Here is a 13908-nt window from a genome sequence, read left to right on the forward strand (position 1 = left end):
CCCGTGCACTCCTATTTTTGACTCCCTGGCTCATGCTAAAAATATGTGAGAGTTCGGTGCCTGTAGCTGCAGCAACAGGAGACAGTAACACATGAGGACAAGTCAAGGCTTGCACCCGTGGCTGACATTTCAGCATTCGGCTCAGCTGACTGGCTGCCGTGATGGAGACTGAGAAGCACACACACACACACACACAGTATATGTATATATATATATGTTTATATATATTGCATGAGAGTTAAAATGATCTACATGCCAGTAGAGAGTCGGGGGATTGATGGAGTTTATGAAAACAAGCAGATCCCTGTATGTATAAAGCTGGGTTCACTGGGTCCATGTGCCGGTGGGGAAATAAGGGGCTGATTGATTTTATGGGTAACTATTTTTAGTCAGAGTGATGGATGTTTATGTCTTTTATTGATCAGGGTTAGGTGTGGGTTTGAAGAATTCTTGGACGTCAGGGCATGCTGATTAATCAGGCAGCGAAGGAGCTAGAATAAAACATCCTGAGTTACATTTTTGGTACATTAGCATTATTGCTAAGTATTATAAATTAGAAAATCAACATTTCATTGCACATTCAGCAATATATTAGCATCTGTTTGCAAATGTGCCCATGATAAATTACTCTATCATTTATTATTCCATGATTTCTTGCAACTGAGTAAGCAAATCTCATATTTATTAGCACGCTGTATAATTGTAATTTATATGAATTTCACTCCAAGGCTGTGTAAACTTGTTGATCGGGCAAAGCCATTTCTGTGGCTTTGTGTGTATTTGTGTATGCATGTGTGTGTGTGTGTGCGCGCTTCTAAGCAACAAAATGACTATTGTGAGCACAGCTCCAGGTGCCTAGCAACCAAATCGCTCTGTTTCCTTGGCAACAGTTGCCTCGCACTCACTGTGTGGGTGATTGGCAGCCTTGACAACGGAGACGGAGTGACACTTGACCTCGCGTGCTGAATGGGAAGAGGAGAAAGAATGAGCGAGAAATAGAAGAGAGGGGGAGGCAGTGGGAGGGGACGTGCAGAGACAGAGGAGAGACTAAGTGATAATCATTCTCCATTGTAATCATCCTCCAGCATGTTTCATAAGGCTTCGTCAATACCTCTCCAGCTGGGGTCCATCATCAAACACAATACACGGTGCGGTGCGCGCATGCAGGGACACACTCTTCCTGGGTGGAGAGCCCAGGCAGCACTCCACATCTCATCTATTCTCACTCAGCGCTGCCTGGTGCACAGCCTCGCCACACTGTGTCTTCTTTCATTTGTGATCTGCTACATCCTGCACTCTGCGGGGATAAATGGATACTGGACTCCTAAAAATGTGTCACAGTCACAGATGCCACAGGAGAGCAGATCAGAAGCTGCACCCAGAGACGTTTCACTTTGAAATAGGTGCCGTCTGTAGTGTCAGCACCTTTTGACACCTTTGAGTTAAAGTGCTGTAATTCTTAAAATGTATTTTAGTGGTTCTCTATATAGTCACCAGCTGGAGGTTTCCCATTGTACTGGGGTTTAATCAAAAAGAGTGTCCTTCTCTTCTGTATCGTGATAAATCTAAACAGTACAAATAACAATAGCTTTTATTGTTGCATTGTCATTAAGATGGAATCCAATAAAAACGTTTGAAATCTGTTCCTTCATCTTGTTCCACCTGATATCTATTCCACACACCTCTTGTTCCAGAACTTTGGACTTAAAGTTAAATCATCTGTGAATATCAATGTTCTGTCTTCTCTTCTTCATTCAATCTCTGCATCTTTGACAGGTCATCTAAATCCCAACTGTAATATCTTTACCCCGAGGTTGCCCCTCCATTTGTCATCAGCTGGTGGTGCTCAGTGCTACACAGGACATTTGTCACGTAGGATATAATCATCACCTTTTGCTTTCAGTTCCCTCATTTAAAAAGAGAGAGAAAAAACTATTACATTTACAAACCACATCAAGGACAGACATCTTGATCACAAAAATACAAAGAGTCATCTTTTGCTCACGATGGCGCAAGCTTTATTTGGGAACATCTACTCAAACATGGTATTAAACACATAATATAATAAAATAAACAATCAACTTTTTACTAGTATCAAGTATTATTGCTCATTTATTTCCAACGTCACACCTTTGACATTTTATTACATAAAAAAACAAAACAGCTTCCTCCTTCTTTTTGGCCTTTGCATATGAAAATAAACTATATCACAGCTTGATTATGGGATAAGATTACTGTTGTTTTTTTACATACTTGCTCTATAACAAAATCTGATTTGTACGTGTTGGGAGTTTTTTCAATTTCTTTCTACGTGTAAGCAAAAAACAATACCACATGAAATTCTGAAAGGATTAAGAACTCAAAGTTTAGGAATTCAGCAGCAAAGCATACATCCTTCACATTTCTGTCCCTCTTTCTAGTGGAATGACCTAATGCTGTGACACAGCCGTCTGCATGAGGATGAGGAGATCTTCGTGATTGTTTATGACTGAACCCGTAACATCAATGCTACCTGAGGGCGATCAACAAGGATTACAGATCTGCCAATGACACAATACTTAAGATCAACTGGTGCATTCAGCAGTGTAGCCGTTGGCCTGAAATGTCTTCAGAGAAACAGCAAGAACTTCACACTTCCCCTGGTTAAAGATGATTGCTTTAAACAGTGCATGATGGACAATTTGTGTAATTTACTGTTTTCATCTTACTCTCACACTGAAAGGTCTCCTGTATAAATTTACATTTACACAGCAAACAAAAGCAACTAAAACTAATTTTTCACAATCTTCAACATAAAATATTTTTTAAAGGGTTGTCTACAAACGATCTAAAGGGTCTTTTAGATGAATTCTAAAGAATAAAATCAAACAAAAGCCGTGCTCAATAATGACACACTGCGAATAAAGTAATAAATCTCAAGAGTAAAGACAACACGTGTGGGCTGAACCCTTACTCTGAACCTAACTCAGCAGGAACAATTCAAAGCTTGTTAGTGCTGAAGACCTCATACTGTAAATAAGACTGCTGTACATTTCAAGTGACCATACAGAAATATCCTCAGACGAGCTTGATCCTACAGGGCACAGACCCACCCGCCGCAACCTCGTCTTGGCTTCCAACTCCACTAGGGCTACTGATTGGCTGCTTCACAGGCATCTATCCAATCACTGTACACGTCAACAGCCTCCGACAGATCTGAGGAGCAGTGGGTTAAGGATAAACACGGTTCTGTTGCTTCAGGATAAGAATTCAAATGAAGGCAGGATGATATAAAATTGTAAAATCTACGTACAGCAGAAAAGAAGAGTTTCCAAGTAAAGCTGCCATTTGCTGTGACACTGAGGGTGAGCAGTAATCTCCAAGTACAATCCAGTGATCACCATTTTTAAAGTCCCTTTACAAGCTAGCTTCTGTTTGACTAGCCTCCGTAATACATTTCGTTAACTGAAAACGCTAATACTGAGGAAATTTGAGCACCTCATTAATTTTATAAATTACTATTCTTGTTAGAAGTAAAGCAGTAATATTTGCAAAAGTCTCACATAATAATGAGGAAATAGTCTCATAGGAGCTGCAGCTATTGGAATAGTTTGACAGTATAATCATAACTCTGGGTTCACCTACTAGTTTATCATGACACTGCAAACACATCTCACAGAGAAGGGAGTCTGTGTACGGACATATGTGTGTACAGAGGAGAAACCTTAACCCCTGTCGCTGTTCAAAGATGATAATTGGGATCAGATGTGAATGTTCTCCAGCAATGCAGACTTTCCCAAAGCTGAGTACAACTCTTGGTAGAACACCAACAGACTAAAAACTAGTCACACCTTCAACCGCAGAGGTGGTCAGATTCATCGACCCGGGCGTCTGTGGTGAGAGGGCCATTCACATCTGATACCAAATGCTGAGAGCACGGTCATATTACATTTCAATTTCAGGAAATCCACCAGCACTCTGTCCAAGGGAGTGGTTTCATCTTTCGGATGTTGGTAATAAATGAACATTGATCAGAGCGATCGCAGATAGAAAAAAACAGTGTTGAAGAGCCATGTTTTAATTTGAATTCAGTCGGTGTGAAATTGTATTAAATATAGTGATAAAACACTGTGCCTCAGTGTCTCTATTGATCAAATTAGTGCATCTGCTGGGATAAAGATGATTGGAGGTGAACCCTGACCTTTCAATCTGTTGAACCAATTGTTTTGTCTGTATTCAATGATTTCATTCAAAGGTTGATTATTTGGGTGGCTGGGGCTCAGGAGGTAGAGTGGATCGTCCACTAACCAGAGGGTTGGTGGCTGAATCCCAGTCTTCCCCATTTCGCATTACATAGCGTCCCATGATACCGAACCCTAAATTGCCCCAGACTGTGTGGACTGTGTGTGGGTGATAGAGAAAGTGCTGCACATAGATACACTGTTTAAATGTGTGTGTGTGCGTGCGTGCGAAAGGGAATGACAAAACTGTATTGTAAAGTCCATTGAGTGGTCATCAAGACTAGAACAGTGCTATATGAATGCAGACCATTTACCGTTTGTTAAAATGAGTGCAGCATTATTTACTGCTGTATGACAAACAGAGATGGTGAAATGAAAGGATACAGGTGATGGGCGTCTGGAACTCCTCCATACACACCGTGCAGGAGATTATCCCAGTGTTCCTGCTTCTCTCCCTGTTGACAGAGACAAGCGAAAGAAAAAGTAGGCAACACTGATCTCAGAAATCCACCAGTGAAGAGCAGAGAATTGTATCGTGTATTAATATTCCGCTGGTTACAATTTGACATCGCACGACTTCTCGTGGTTGCAGAAGGGACAAGTGAACTGATTGTCCAGATCCCCCGTCAGCTTCTTCTTAGTAGGAGGCTTTCTTTTGGACTTGCGACGACCCATTGCACCCGAACTGAATCTCAAGTCTGCGAATAAAGACACGCACACAGAAAAGAGAAGTCACTCGGCTTGACTGGGAGGAAGCAGGAAAAGACACGAGAGGAAACCGGAGGAGAACACGACTCCAGTCCGCTTCGCCACTATCTAGGTAAGTTAGCATGCTAACGTTAGCTTGTTTGTTGTTGATCTTAAGCCTCGCGATATAAAACACAAGTTACACACATTCCAGTAGGAGAACCACTTTAGTTTTAACTCAACTGAGACGACTCATTAAATACATCGTCACTGTTGACGACTATAACTTTCTTGTTTACCTTTGGTCGACGAAAACACACGTTGCTGTAATGAGGAAGATGGTTTCCTGCAAGGCCCGGCACCGGCAGCCAGTCGCCTTATATAATTGGAGGAGAGCGAGCCGGGTCGCGGTCAGCCATTGGCTGCCTCACATGTCAGTTAGGTTGGCGGGCGGTGACGTCAGCGCGCCAGACACGCGCAGCCTCTTCCCGCGTGGTGGCGACAGAAGCAGGTGAGCGACTCGAGCTTCTTCTAAAACTCTGATGTTTCTGTTCGCTCCTTCCGCTCTGGACCTGTTTAGACCTCATCTCTGAACACGTGTGCACAGGCGGAGGGATTCGAAACAAGCTTCTGAGTCGTGGTGTGTCTCTTTTCTCCAGGGTTTGTTGTGCACGACGTGGAAACTCACAGAGCAACACGCAAACAGCAGTTCATCAATGTCCTTGAACCTGAAATGTCACGTTAGCTAGTTTGTTGTTGACCCACCACTTTATTATATTTATTATATCAGGGTTTCACTCAGTTATACTTGTTCTGTATTGCAGTGTGCAGCACAGTCTAATGTAACTCCTGTGTGCCTATGATATTCTTTCATTCATCTCACACTGATGAGGAAAAAAATCACTTAATGATCTAATGTACATATTCGAAAAGGAGTGAGAAGAAGTGCAAACTCATTTAATCTCACCTCTTCTCCATAAGTCATTAATAATTATCTTGTACTTAACCAGCTTCCTACGTATCTATACATACGTTGTTTACCTTTGCTCTATATTGTATATAATGTACAAACAATATATGTAATAATAATAAGGATATATATATATCATACACCTATATACCCAAAATGAAATATAAACAAATTTGCATACTTATTTATAGCAAAAAGAGAGGAAGATGAACTAAGGAACAATAAGTGACCAAATAAAGAAACACCTAGTGATTTAGTAAAATTTGTATTATCATTATTTTTGATCAAATACTGATCATTACAAACTTCAGAAAAGTAGAATTATTGTATTTGTGGACTGGAATTTCAATACAGAGGTTGTACAGGTACATAACAGTGATCAGCTGATTGTTTTTTACATTTAGTTTATCATTTTTGTGAGACAGACATGCATATATGTATGCTCCCAAATGGACGACTTCAAACTGATAACTACTCAGTTTACAGTGGTAGACACTAAAGAATTACAATGAGGAAGCTTGATAAATGAATTAACAGATTTCGTTGAGCACTAGAGAACACGTAGACAAAACAGATAGTGTAATCATAATTTTGCATGAGACTGCCGTGATAATGGACATAATCATGTGAGATAAAATCTATCTAAAGCATTTACTGATCACACATGAAGATAAGTAAGTGTACATTGTTCTCAGTTTGCTTCTTCAGCACAGATTTTGTCATGTGATAGAAATCGATGATGTGGACAGTGAAGGCAGTTGGCCTCGGGGTGGTGGCCGCCTCTCTGAGCTTGGAGCTGTTTGTCTGGTTCCTCCGGCGCCTCAAGCCGGGACGAACCCTCCATGAGGTCCTCTTCTTCCCCTCAGAAATGGCCTGTGTGGAGCACATCTTCATTCCCTCTTCACCACAGTGAGTGAAACACAACATTGAGTTTACAGAGTAAATAGAAGCTATGTTACACTTTCTCAGTATCACTGCACATTTTCTTGTTATACGGCCACTAATGCAAAATTCACTTGGAATAAGTGGATTTGATCAGTGCATTCATTATTATTAATCCCCACTGCTTACTCAGCATGAATAAACTGCACTGCACTGAAGTAATTTCACCAGATGAAATTTATCCTAAAAACCAAACCGTGATAGAATTAAAGTATTAACGAGATCATCTTCTTATTGCGCTTTTCTAGTCTTGATGACCACTCAAAGCGCTTTACAGTGCAGTTTATTTCCTTTCACCCATTCCCACACACATTCATACAGTGCATCTATGTGCAGCACTTTTGCTATGCGGGGTTATTCAGGGTTCAGTATCAGATGCTTTACCCCCTCAGCCACAGCCTTGGAGGCTTTGTTACACATGTTATTCATAACTAGAATGACTGTTGGTAGAGTGCATATCTCCGACAAGGCCGAATAATAATCTATGATTGTGCAGTTCTTTTTTATAGGATTTCAAAAGAAATGAAGAAATAAAGAAAATGATGACATTTTTTTGCAATGTTAAAGAAAGTGAAATAAAATCCCGGATCTGCCCCTTAATACACATCGAAATCTAATCGCCTTTAGATTTTTGTGAAGTTTTGTGAAATTGGTTCTGTAGTTTTTGGGTAATCCTGCTATCAATAAACAAACAAACAATCCAACTAGAAGGACACTCGCAGAGTGCATAACTCCCCCGAGGCTAACATCCTATCTTACTACATTAAGGAAAGTGACAAAACTCTTAGTGGTTCTTTGTTAATTGAACCTGCTCCAAAATCTTATGGGTTCAACTGTGGCAGATAATCCACCCTTTCAACAAGTTTCAATAAAATTGGTTCTGTAGATTTTGCAATCATCTGCTAACAGATAAACAAACGACGATGAAAACACAACATCCTTGGCGAAAGTAAAAACTTGATGCAGGAGGAATAATAAGTTCAGCACATATGGATAACACAAATTTGTTGTCTCTCTGTTTTCTGTTCCTCTAGTTCCTGTTTATGCCCATTGCCTCATGGCGTCGAGACCTCTTTCTCCCGTCTTCTCGGCCGCATCCTGTCTGCCAAGTCTTCTTTGGACTTGTGCATTTTTTGCTTTTCTAACATGGATCTATGCAGGGCTGTGTTGGCGCTGCATAGCAAGGGCGTAACCATCCAAGTCCTCGCTGACAAGGACTACGCTGCCGTCCCTGGCTCCCAGATAGGGGTCCTCCGCAAGGCCGGTAAGGGAAACTGTTCTGTTGATTTATTTGTTTTTATCTTTGCGAGCTATATGTCCTCATGAAATGTGACTCAAGCCCTCAGTGTGACAAAGCATCTTTCTGTCAAGAAGTTTCACAAATATTGACTCAGAAAGTCATATTTTGCTCATATAGGGGTTTTATTTCTTTAAAAAGGTCACACCAACCGAAATGGAATTATTATGGACAAATACCACTTGAAATACGGGAAGGATGACTCAGGTGGTTCTCAACAAAAGGTGCTCACTCTGTGGTCTCGACACTGCCGGTGTCACTGTCATTAAGTCTGTCAGAGTGAAAAGAAAGACGATAGGAACTGTCTGGGTGAATGGAGGTTGCCACTACAAGCTCTCCTTCGAGTCAAAGTAATCATTCTCTGGAAGCTCGGAAAGATTTTGTGTCATATGTCTGACTCACACTGTCTCACTTTCTCTCTCGGCCCCCTCTGCATTTAATATATTACTGTTGGAGCATATTGTTAAGTAAGAATTAAGTAAGTAAGAACTTGGCAACCAGACAACAAATTTCATTAGGCAAAGTGTTTGTGTGTGTGTGTGTGTGTGTGTGTGTTGCAAGTTGAGTGCCTCTTTTATTCAAGGGACAGTCGCCTCCTCTTTTCATACAGAATCTTTTGTGTTCAGGTATTTAGTCATTGTTCTGCAAAAACATTTAGTAATGAAGCAGCTCAATGTGATTGGGTTTGGTTGGTCCAGAGTTTGTTGATTCCTGAGTTTTGTTTTCAGCTTTTCACTTCACTCACTGCTTACAGGCAACATAAATGAGACAAGTTAACATCACTCTTAAAGCCCAATTCATGCTTCTACGTCGAAGCTACGCAGTATCCTGACGTGCACCACCCCAAAAGTATAACTACGCATCAAGGCGACACAGACCGCAAGAGCTGTGATTGGTTCACTTGGTAGCATCACACCTGACCTGACGCCATTTTTGAATTGAGTTGAAGGAACGAACATGGACAACGTCTTACTTTTCTTTGTTGCAGTTCTTAAAGAAAAAGTAATTGCTCTTCAACATCTATCAGCTCCAACTCCAACACAATCCGCTTAGTTACACTCGCCATTGTTCTGAAGTAAACGCAGACGCCAAAGAATTTGTAAATAATCGGACCAGAAATCGGAAGACACTTAATCGGCGGTTTAATTGCTGCGCGACTCACACACACCTACGCACAACTAGGAATGCTCGGCCCTGTGCGAAGGCTACGTGTGTACCTACGGCGTAGCTTCAACGCAGAAGCAAGGATTGAGCTTAACTCTGGTGGCAACACACTCTCTACATCACTCTGGCAGCTCTTAACGTTAGCCTACAGTTGGCTAGTAGCTGCCTTACTTGAGTAAACACAACAACAAAATGCCTAAAGCTAAACAGTCTGTCAGTGTGACTGTATTTCACGTGAAAGGATGCTGACACTGGAATGTGCAGCAAATGCCTGATTAATGACCGGACGTTGTTTCTGCCTCATCATATGCCTGACCCCAGATCAGTTTAACATCCAGACCTAATGCATTGACTGCATTTCCAAGTATACCATTTCACTGCAATATGAAACCATTGACTAGTGACAGTAAAGTCAATGACGGAGTCATCAATGACTGAGACTGAAACTGTCACTGTCTCGCAGATTTGGGCAGAAATTGACTCATTCTGAGATTGATGGCTCAGGTAGGCGGCGCACCCCACCTGGTTTCTCATGTGTTCATGTAGCAGAGAATGGTACTGGACCAGCAGCTTCAAGCCTCAAGATGCCTGTGCTCTCAACAGCAGTTTTTCGTTGGCCAACCATCATGATCATCACGATCATCACCAACACTATCATCATTTTCAAATCCAATAATAACTGCAGCTGTGTTTTCATTTATCTCATCCTCACTGCCATCATCACGGTTTCCGCCTGCAGGTTGACCGCAGGTAGGCAGGTGCATGCTCCTCGCTTGTCACCTGCTTGGCCAGTAGAGCTCACAGCAGGACACTCACCACACATGAAGAGCAGAGTTCAGAAGGAGTTTGGGAGCGGAACATGTGAGGCCACAAGATTCTTCCTGTGCTCTTGCTCTGTACACTTTTTTTGCCCAACTTGTACTTTCCCCTATTTTAGCGAACACAGACAAAATAGTGAGTTTCACATTACAGACTTCACTTCAAAGAAGTCACATTCTATCAATGACGCACATACACATATGCTCAGAGGAGGAGAGATGATGTCACATCACCTCTTTTTAAAGAGATGTCAGAAACGCTCTGATCTGGAACTTTTCTTTTTTCACGTTTATGGTTACAAAAAACAGCGAGGGAAATCGTGATGCAGCAGAAAATCTGGCTGAACACCAACAGCCAAATCAACTCGGAGCAGCGGGGGCACTATCAAGGGGGTGGCAACAACAACAGGGCCCCCCCCCCGCTGGTGCTGTTTGCTATATAAGAGGAGAACCCCTGCGCAGTGTGCAGGCTCATCTATGCTCTGCAGAACACACTGGTCTGAGTCTGACTTTTTATGTTTTTGCTGCAGTCAAGACACAAACAAACTGTCTTCAAAACATTCAGGCAGATTACTCCCAAGGTGGACCCAGGACAGCCGCACTCTCTGCCCCCACTCCCCGCCACTCTCTCCACCTCAGCCATTAGGGCCTATTGGGGTCATGGTCCTTGGAAGAGAAATACTCAGAAAATATATTCTTAAAAACACCCTTCTGGTGATTGTTTATTGCTTCTTTTATACAGACGGGCACTTAACTGTACAAGAGAGGACTTGTACATCTTATCTCTGTCTGAGATCAGTCTGTAGTCGTATATATAAAAACTACTGGAAACTCAAATCAGACACTCTAGCAAAGCAATTCTTCTGTCTAACGTGGTTTGAGAAATGTTATTCAAAAACATGTTTATGTTTATGTTAACGTTTATGTGGTGTAATGTGTAATACTTACGTCTGTTCTACATTTTCACCCTTCTGATTACTACTCCTCAGGTCCTGTATTGTCCATTTGGAAATTCTGGTTGGGGTCTTAAAAAGTCTAAAATGTAATAATCTCAAAAAAAAGTCATGCATTTAAATAATACATACTAGGTCTTAAAAATGTTCTGGTAGGTCATAACTATGGTAACACTAACTCTAGCTCCGTCGCACTTTGAAATGAGATTTTATAAGAGCACTGTTTTTGCAGCATGCATAGTTTTTAATGTCTCTGTGTTGTTGTTCTGTCCTAATGATACAAATATTATCACTCTGTAATAAAACTACGAACAAGACATTCATGAGAATTGATAAATGATCAGTATGGATATCTACTGTCTCTGCCTGTTTGTGAGCTAACATGGCATTTCGAAGGTTAGTCTCTACCAGGTTATCTTCAATCATGGGGAAGTGTGAGTAACTTCATGTCTGTCACACTTGACATAGGTCTTAAATTTAACTAATTGTGGTCTTAAAAAGGTCTTAAACCCTCCAGAAAAAGTCTGTCTAAGCTCTAGAACTTGTTGGTAGGTACTATCTCTGTATGGGGTATTGTGGAATTTCCCCTCTTTCCTCACTCTCCACTCTCGTCTACCCTCTGCTCTCCAGGGATCTGTGTGCGCTGTGACGGGGCCCCTGTGTACATGCACCACAAATTTGCAGTGGTGGACGGTCGGCTGCTCATCACTGGCTCCCTCAACTGGACGCTGACAGCAGTGCAGAGCAACATGGAGAACGTCCTCATCACGGAAGAGCCCGAGCTGGTGCGACCCTTCATCACAGAGTTCAGCAGGTTATGGGCGTTCAATGATCCAGCTCCAAGCCATCACTCAGTCGACCAAAAACCTGCTCACGTTGTCTCTAGAACCTGTGACTAATACGCTGTGATGAGTGTTTAATCAGAGTAAGTGAGGTTGAAGGTCTGTATGTAAAAACCTTGCAGTCAGCTTGGCGAGAGAATACCTCCAGAATCTATATTTTCTTGTTATAGACTTGTTACTTTAAGTTCGTGAAGATTTGTTCAATTGAAGATGTTACTGTGGAAGATGACAGGAGTTCAAAGCCTTTAATATGTATATAAGAAGACAGGCCTAATTTTGACAAATTTATCAGGCTGAATCTGGTTTATTTTTTTATAAATTTTACATCACTGTGTACAAAAACACTACATGTCCACTTGCCGCAGACCTAAGACGAGGATAATATGTAATATATAATTTGGCCTGTTTAAAAAAATGTAATCCCCTGTTCCGGTTAGTTTAGAACATTTCTTAAGTTTTTAAAACCTTTATATTTTTATATACTGTGTCACAGATTGAAAATATGTTATAACAGCTATAACAGTTCCTTTTTTTTCCTTTTTTTTTAAGATTTTCACTGGTGACTTCATTGATCTTGTTCCTTTGTAGCCATTACATAATCAATAAACTATTATTTTATATACACAGACTTGTCAGATGGTTGAGTTTTAATAGTTTTTTTAAATCAGTCCACAATTCAATTTGTTTACAGTAGCTCTAGACCACACAGGCTGTAACAACCCAGGATGTGCTATACTGCTGTGTCAGATATATATGCCAAAAAAAAAAAACTCTTTCACAGTGCAGCTTTGGCAGGTCGGTTGCATCAATGCCCCACAGCAGCAGTTTTTCTCCTGCTCCAACATGATTCACTTAGTTTCATATTCACCGAGAGGCCTCACAGCACAAATACGTGCTGGTATTCTCAGTGTTTAACAATACCAGCCTTTGTGGTTTGCCTGTAGAGTTGATCTGGTCTGGACATGATAAATGTGCCTGGGTGCATGACTGCAATACACACAGTCAGGCCGATGCTTGTCAATAAAGACCATAACTGGTTTATCTAACTTCAGACTTGTAATATTTCAGCAGTTGGAATCTTGAAGGAAAGTGTACTAAATGTGGATTTTAGACTTCACAAATCAGCTGCTATACTTTATCCACGCTACATAAGTGATCAATTTAACTGAGAGGTCATGAGTTTGTGCATGTGCATAATGGTGCGTAAATCCTGCACCAATAACAAATAACAGCAAGCCCAGTTGAAGTTTACTGCGGGCATTGTGTCAAGCAGCCAGCGACGAAGAGGAAATTATTAGAAACGTGGTCATTTTTACTTAAAAAGAATTGTAGCACAGTTGGTCACGCTGGGGTTGAACCGAATGACCTGCTCTGCGAGGATGAGCGGTGAAATCAATTTACAATTCCAATTTAGCAAATAACGCTTCCATCTGCATTGTTTAACTCTGCACATTTCACAAAACCCGGTAGAAGGATGCAAATTTTGTATATAGTATGAGGATCTTGATTTAAAAATAATGAGGCATGTTTAGTGAATTGATATTTATGAGTGTGTCCTTTTTTTTGTGTAGATCCAAATAAAAATCTGGATCTAGTTAATTTAAATGTAGTTTCACAAGGGAAATGTTGGGCCTTGGCGGAGGGATACATTACACTGAGTATCAGACTTTGGGGTCAGGGAATTTTGGTGCGGATTTGGATCAGGGGGCAAATCCAGGGATCTTTTTTCATTTTCTTCAACATTGCAAGATAGGTGTTTTTCACCATTTTCATTGAGAATGATAAATGGATCTAGATGCAAAAGACCGAGTGATTCATGAGTGTGTGTAATTCGGTGCAAAATAAGAATCCAGATCTATGTATGTGCAGTACTGTAATATAAGATGGTGACATTACTTTATTACTAAAGAGGACCTTGAGAAGAGGAAGGACAAACGGCAAGATGGAGTAAGAGTAAAACAATTCTGGTTTCACAAGCCTTCGACTTTATTTTGAAAGTCCCTGCCGGATGTGTG

The 13908-nt window shown here is 41.1% G+C and overlaps 2 protein-coding genes across 2 annotated transcripts; one reads left to right on the plus strand and one right to left on the minus strand.

Moving 5' to 3' along the window:
- Positions 1-2094: 2094 nt before the first annotated feature.
- On the minus strand, positions 2095-4912 carry LOC118123711 (transcription elongation factor 1 homolog). Its single transcript, XM_035181253.2, has 3 exons — positions 4780-4912; positions 4605-4675; positions 2095-3195 (listed from the first exon to the last, which is right to left on the minus strand). Exons 1-3 carry the CDS (start codon positions 4893-4895, stop codon positions 3131-3133), a joined length of 252 nt encoding a protein of 83 aa, XP_035037144.1. The 5' UTR covers positions 4896-4912; the 3' UTR covers positions 2095-3130.
- A 368-nt stretch (positions 4913-5280) lies between these two features.
- On the plus strand, positions 5281-12517 carry pld6 (phospholipase D family, member 6). The gene is made up of 4 exons (XM_035181242.2): positions 5281-5418; positions 6608-6786; positions 7854-8083; positions 11682-12517. Exons 2-4 carry the CDS (start codon positions 6614-6616, stop codon positions 11948-11950), a joined length of 672 nt encoding a protein of 223 aa, XP_035037133.1. The 5' UTR covers positions 5281-5418; positions 6608-6613; the 3' UTR covers positions 11951-12517.
- The last annotated feature ends 1391 nt before the right edge of the window (positions 12518-13908 follow it).

Source organism: Hippoglossus stenolepis, chromosome 2 (assembly GCF_022539355.2).
Source record: "Hippoglossus stenolepis isolate QCI-W04-F060 chromosome 2, HSTE1.2, whole genome shotgun sequence".
Lineage (NCBI taxonomy): Eukaryota > Metazoa > Chordata > Actinopteri > Pleuronectiformes > Pleuronectidae > Hippoglossus > Hippoglossus stenolepis.